Below are 7,026 nucleotides of genomic sequence, written 5' to 3'. Positions count from 1 at the left end.
ATGGAATCGCCACCTAGCGGCCGGCCTAGAATTGCATCCTAAGATCCGACGGTGTAAGTCAATTACACCTGTCGGATCTTAGGGCTAGCTATGCGTAACTGATTCTATGAATCAGCCGCATAGTTACGACGGGCGGATCACAGAGATACGACGGTGTATCAGGAGATACGCCGTTGTATCTCTTTTGTGAATCTGGCCCGATGTCTGCATTAGTTTGCCTATTTTTGTTTTTATTTCTTTTTTAGGCGTTCTTTCTTCTATTTTCATCAGGTGATCCAGTCAGTAATGGTGGTCCAAAAAAGAAGCTCTCTTTCAGATGTATCAGTTTACAGGGATGGAATTAAGCATTCAACACCGGCAGGGGTGCTTATAAGGATCAGATTTTATTTATTTAAGTAATATCTTTATGTAAAACACTAGTGTGTTTTAATCTGCTAGTACAGTTAACACTATACTCCCCCCATGCCTACTGACAAAGCTGCCTTGCCCCCTGTGCTCATTTATCCAGAGTGTAGGTGCTCTAAGACCCCATACACACTATTAGATTTTCTGCAGATTTTTGTCTTCAGATTTACCAAAACCATATAATATGAGGTCAATTTTTAAGAGTTTCAATTTGTATGCAATCAGGCAGGCCCTTGCACTACAAGGTTTTGGTAAATCGGAAGCCAACAATCTGCAGAAAATCTAATAGTGTGTATGGGGTCTGATACAGGAGGTGTGTTACTGGACAGATCACCAGGTGAAAACAGAGGAAAAAAAATCCTAAAAAATAAGACTAATGCAGCCACCACATCTAATGATTGGTAAGCTGCAATTTATAATTTTTTGGGATTTGGGTTTAATACTGCTTTAAGGCCTCAATTACAATAGCACTCCTTCATTTAGCTTTTCTAAGGGAAGTGATCTGGGAAGTATAAACAAACTTTATGCCTCTCAGATCATTTTTTGTTATGTTGGTTTTTCCTGTTCTAACCACATTTAGGCACATCAAGACGCCTTTCACACCAGCACCAGCGGACCAATCGGGTGTTCTCTATGGAGCTGCGGTCAGCGGACATCCGCCAGAATTCAAGCTGGTCTGCTTAAAACAGACGGATGGGGATCTGTTCCAACAAATGGGCTGTGTCTGTGTCCGCTCAACCTGCTCAGCAAGGATCAGCAATGAGATACCCCCGGCTGAGCAGGAAAATTCGTTAGACACATTTGCATGTGTTTACACAGGTTAACATGCATTTAGATGTGTAGTATATGTCTAAATAGATCCTAAATAGATTTAAACACTAAATAGATCACTCCTAAATGCAGGTAAACGCTGAGTGTGTAAGGCAAAATTGAAAAATTATACAATAAAATAATTACAGCGCTTACAATAGTGCAAAAATGCATATCAAATATAAATCCTCCAATGTGAAAACAATTCAACAAAAATTATATTATTATATATTACAAAAACATCCTAATAAAAGTTCTCTTTGCTCCAATCCTCTGAAAAGTGCTATAGTGCTCCAAACTTTCACTCCGTGGTGTGACACACACCCCTTCTGTGTCCCCACTCACCAGATATAATGGACCCCTAGCCTTTCAGTCTAAGGAATGCAGGAATTCAATCCAGGAACGCCGCATCCAGCGTGCGTTCCACCGAAACCGGAAGTGGCGAAAAGAGGTCATTTCTGGTGCCGAGTCCAAACTACGTCACTTCTGGTTTTGGTGGAATGCACGCTGGATGAAGCGTTCTTAGATTGAAACATGCTCATTTTACATAGGTGCCTTGTAAGTGCAAACTATTTTGTGCAATAAACACCAGCTATACAGGACTCCACTATTAGCCGCCTGTCAGTTTTTTAGGCAGACCTGAACGCACACTCCGTGCGGGTCTATGGAGCCACGGATGTCAGCGGTGACATGCCCGCTGACATCCGACCCGCTCCGATCTGCTAAAGTGTGACGGATGGAAACCCTATTTTCTATTCGTCTGGCGGATCGGATGAAGGCGGACTCTACAGTTCGTCTTCATCCGATCCACCATAGGGGAGAGTGGCGCTCTGAGAGGTCGGTCCCTGCACAGTGTCCCTGCACAGACCTGTCATCTGCCTGCTCAGCAGGGATCGACGGAGCGATCCCCGCTGAGCAAAGCGGAGCCCGGACACGTCCATGTAAAAGGGCCCTTAGACTGAAAAGCTAGGGGTCCATTATATGTGGTGAGTGGGGACACATGAGGGGTGTGTGTAACACCACAGAGTGAAAGTTATAAGCACTATAGCACTTTTCAAAGGATTGGAGCAAAGAGAACTTTGATTAGGATGTTTTTGTATCATATAATAATATAATTGTTGATGAATTGTTTTCACATTGGATGATTTATATTTGATGTCAATTTATGCACTATTGTAAGCGCTGTAATTATTGTATTGTATGGTTTCAAGTGTAGAGCACGTTGTGTACAGCAGCTGCAATTTCTATTTAATATATATTTTTTTCTTTCACATTTTTACTTTTAGCACAAGTATTTATAATTGTTCAAAATTGAAAAATGCATTTACTTTTATTTAGAAATGGCCTCTAAATGCACATAAATGCAGGTTAGACAGTGTCAGTGTGAATTAGGCCTAACTTGTATGTTAGGACAGTGGTCATCAACCCTGTTCTTAGGACCCACTAACAGGCCAGGTTTGCAAGATAACTGAAATACACCCCAGGTGATGCAATTTGCTCCTCAGTGATTGCAGTATTCTAGTCTGCATCTCTCCAAGGTAATACATAAAATCTGGCCTGTTAGTGGGTGGGCCCCGAGCACAGTGCTGATGACCACCGTGTTAGCAAAATGATCTCTTTGTTTCTAATCTGGGTTAACAAAAAATGTTAGTAATGAATGTTAGTGCATTTTTAAACCTCAAATTGAGATATATATATTGTAACATTTTATACTGTGTTTTCTTAGACATTTCTACAATGATGGATGGAGTGAATGTTACATTAGTGACAGAATTTATTCTGCTGGGGATACCACTTACCTATGACTTTCAGGTCTTACTGTTTCTGATCCTTTCCATCTGCTATGCAATTACTTTAGTAGGTAATGCAACAATAATTGTAGTGAGCCTGAGCGATGCCCAACTGCACACTCCAATGTACTTCTTTCTCAGCAATCTAGCATTCCTTGACATTAGTTTTACATCTGCTATTGTCCCTAAAGTGCTTTTTAACCTAATCAGTGGGAGCAAAACCATATCTTTGTATGGATGTCTTGCTCAGTCATATATCTATTTCCTGTTGGGCACCACTGAGTTTTTGCTTCTGGCTATAATGTCTTTTGATCGCTATGTTGCTATTTGTCATCCTTTGCGCTATGGCACTATCATGAAACCAAAACTTTGCCTGGAGATGATTTTATGTTCTTGGTTGGGTGGCTTTATGGACACCATTGCTCAGACTGTCCTTACATTCCGCTTGCCATTTTGTGGTTCCAATGTTATTAACCACTACTTCTGTGATGTTGCACCTTTGCTTAAATTGGCCTGTGGAGATACATATATTATCGGGATGTTAGATTTTATACTAGCTTCCTCTTTGGTCTTGGGATCATTGTTCTTCTCCTTGGTCTCATATGGATGTATTATCTCTGCTATAGTGAAAATTTCATCAGCCCTTGGACGAAGGAAGACATTCTCTACATGTGCATCCCACCTCACTGTAGTCTTCATTGTCTATGGCAGCTGTATCTTCATGTGTGTCCGCCCCTCTAAAAATTCCAAGGTGGACTCCACAAAAATTGTTGCATTGTTGAACTGCATAGTAACACCACTCCTTAACCCCTTCATATATAGCTTTAGAAACAAGACCTTTAAAGATGCACTTAAACGCACTTTAAAAAAATACCGCCAACTTCCAGAACCAAAAGTTATACACCATTCTAAAAATATAGGTGCAGCTAAAATAAAATTACATAATTAAATAATAATAAGGGTGGTACATACAAGACCAACATAAAGCTGAACACACACATTACAATCTAAATTAGGGCTGTTACTGATCAAAATTTTTGTGTTTGATTAATCGATTTTTTTTTAAAATCAATTAATCGACTAATTTCGATTAATTATAACGCACATACAGATCCAACTACTTTTAGATGATCTCCTTGCAGGCTGATTCCCAGTGCAGCTACCAACCACTGGAAAAATGGATAGCAGGATACAAAAAACACACAAAGGCAGCGCTCGATGGGAATATCATTAAAACTTTTATAGTCTTCAAGTAGGTAACAAAATAAATATTGCACTGGAGATAAAATCGATGTAGCTACATAAACTGTAAAAATGGTGCGAGTAATACCAAACAGTAGCAAAAGCAGTCATAAAAACATGTAGCTAAGTATGATACCGGTATAAAAATATGTACAATGATACCACTGCTGAATCCAGATGAGGAGGGGTTACCATCAGTCCGTCGGCATGTAGATGTCATGTGAAGGGAACTATCACAACTCCCAGTGAATGGTTGTAGAATCCCAGGTTGATAGAGGGAAGTGATAGAGGGAAGTGTGGCAGCCCTTGCGTGTGGCAGATAGAAGATAGTCACCGCTCCAATTTGGTATATGGATAAATCCGTATCCTCTCAGAGAAACCCAGGTGCCGGCAATGCACGAAGCAATTGTAGAAAGAAATGTTTGGACAGCCGCACTCTGGAAAAACCTTCTCGGTTGCCTTTTATTGATAAAAGTTATCAAACACCACACATCACAGCAAAGACAGGGGCATGCAGCTGACGTTTCGCACTACAATCAGTGCTTACTCATAGCTATCTAAATAATCTAGGAATTTTGGATACACATCAACTAATTCTAATTTTGATTGTTTCCGTTAAATCAAACAGTGACTATTTTTTTTACTGAAAATGATCTTAGTTTAAAATATGAGTATATTGTTTCTTTACATGTCACCACTTGGTTTGAAGCAGGGTTGCCAACTTTCAGTAAATTTACAAACAGTTTGTAAAACTCATAATTGGTGCATCTGTCCATGAATGTCAGTTACAGACATGCAGCCTACATGTATGTGATAAACATTCAAGGACAGATGCAAAAAGTACAGATTTTACAAACTGTTCTTAAATTTACTGAAAATTGGCAACCCTGGTTTGAAGGATTAATTATGTTTATGCTAATTGAATGTTCTATATGTATGAATCTAAAATGAATTCCCCATAGTTTGGAAACTAATCTGCTAAGAACAAAAGGAAACCAAGTGACATTTTATTCAGGTGAACTCATTTTCAGAGAAGATCGTTTCCATCTCACATACTGACAGACTGTAACTTGATCATCTTTAGAATTACTTGTAGCATGTGACTATTTGACTACATACATTGGTATCTCCTTTCTTTAAAATTAAGGCCTAACTAAAGCTTTAAAGTCAGGCTTTGGCTCTCTATGAACCCCCCCTCTGCCTATTAAAAAAAAAAGTAAGGAAGACTAAAAACCATGGGCCAGATTCACAGAAAAAGTACGCCGGAGTATCTGCTGATACTCCGGCGTACTTTCAAATTTGCCGCGTCGTATCTTTATTTGTAATTCACAAACAAAGATACAACGGCTTTTGGCTAAGATCCGACAGGCGTACGGCTTCGTACACCTTCGGATCTTAGGATGCAATACTTCAGCGACCACTGGGTGGAGTTTGCGTCGTTTTCCGCGTCGGGTATGCAAATTAGCTGTTTACGGCGATCCACGAAGGTACGCGCGTTCGCATTCTCTTACGTCGTCGCTAGTCGGTTTTTCCCGTCGCAAACTTAAGCCTGCTATTTCATGGCTTAGATTTAGACCAGCCATGTTAAAGTATCCCGCGTCGAATTTCAAAATTTTTTTTTTGCGTAAGACGTCCGGGAATACGAAAGGACGTAACGCACGTCGCCGTTCAAAAAACACGCCGGGGCGCCGTAATTTCGCGCAAAGCACGGCGGGAAATTTCCTAGCGGAGCATGCGCAGAACGTTTGCCTAATTTAAATGGTACACGCCCCATTTTAATTAGGTGGGCTTGCGCCGGACGGCTTTACGCTACGCCGCTGCAAGTTTACACGCAAGTGCTTTGTGAATCAAGCACTTACGACGAAAACTTGCGGCGAAGTAACGTAAAGGGGATACGTTACGCCGCCGTAATTGTTTGTGAATCTGGCCCCATGTTTGTATCACACCAAGCACCACCTGCTTCATACCTTGTTGCCCACATTGCCAGAAAGAGCCATCTCTGATAGATAAGCCATATTATTGTGGTTAAATTGTACAGTGCATCTATAAAGTATTCACAGCCCTTCACTTTTTTCACAATTTGTTATGTTACAGCCTTATTCCAAAATGGATTTAATTCATTATTGTCCTCAAAATTCTACAAACAATACCCCATAATGACAGCTTGAAAGAAGTTTGTTTGAAATGTTTTGAAATGTATTAAAAATAAAAAAGGAGTAGGCTTCCTTGGGTTGCTCGGTCAATAGTTATGGGGAGAGGGGTAATGTGTATATGTAACGTGTACTTCATTTCATTTTGTAAATAATTAAAATAAGCTATGTGGAATATCTGTGGAAATAGAAGAATACTTTAGATAATCTGCACAGGTGGTTGAGCGTACAGTAGTTTAGTTGTTTATTGTTGTTATTATTATTTTAGTTTGTGTGTCACCGAGCCAGGGTATGACAATAGGCTCTGTATTGTATTTATTTTTTTTAACCTTGAAAATTACAATAAAAACAACTAAAAAAAGGAAAAAAATCCCATGTACATAAGTATTCACAGTCTTTGCTCAAATTTTATTGAAGCACCTTTCGCACCAATTACAGCCTCAAATCTTTTTAAGTATGATGCTACAAGCTTGGCACATCTATTTTTGGGCAGTTGTTCCCATTTTTTTTTGCAGGACCTCTCAAGCTCAGGCTGAACGGGAAGCGTTGGTGCACATCCATTTTCAAATCTCTCCAGAGATGTTCAATTGGGTTTAAGTCTGGGCTCTGGCTGGTCCACTCAAGGACAT

The 7,026-nt window shown here is 39.9% G+C and overlaps 1 protein-coding gene across 1 annotated transcript; it reads left to right on the top strand.

Annotated features, from left to right (window-relative positions):
* Positions 1-2,949: 2,949 nt before the first annotated feature.
* LOC120924888 (olfactory receptor 49-like) lies at positions 2,950-4,009 on the top strand. Its single transcript, XM_040335867.1, has one exon. It carries the CDS (start codon positions 2,953-2,955, stop codon positions 3,952-3,954), a length of 1,002 nt encoding a protein of 333 aa, XP_040191801.1. The 5' UTR covers positions 2,950-2,952; the 3' UTR covers positions 3,955-4,009.
* The last annotated feature ends 3,017 nt before the right edge of the window (positions 4,010-7,026 follow it).

This window comes from Rana temporaria, chromosome 1, assembly GCF_905171775.1.
Source record: "Rana temporaria chromosome 1, aRanTem1.1, whole genome shotgun sequence".
NCBI lineage: Eukaryota > Metazoa > Chordata > Amphibia > Anura > Ranidae > Rana > Rana temporaria.
The sequence above is the reverse complement of the archived record's forward strand: the minus strand, read 5'-3'. Positions and strand labels throughout refer to the sequence as shown.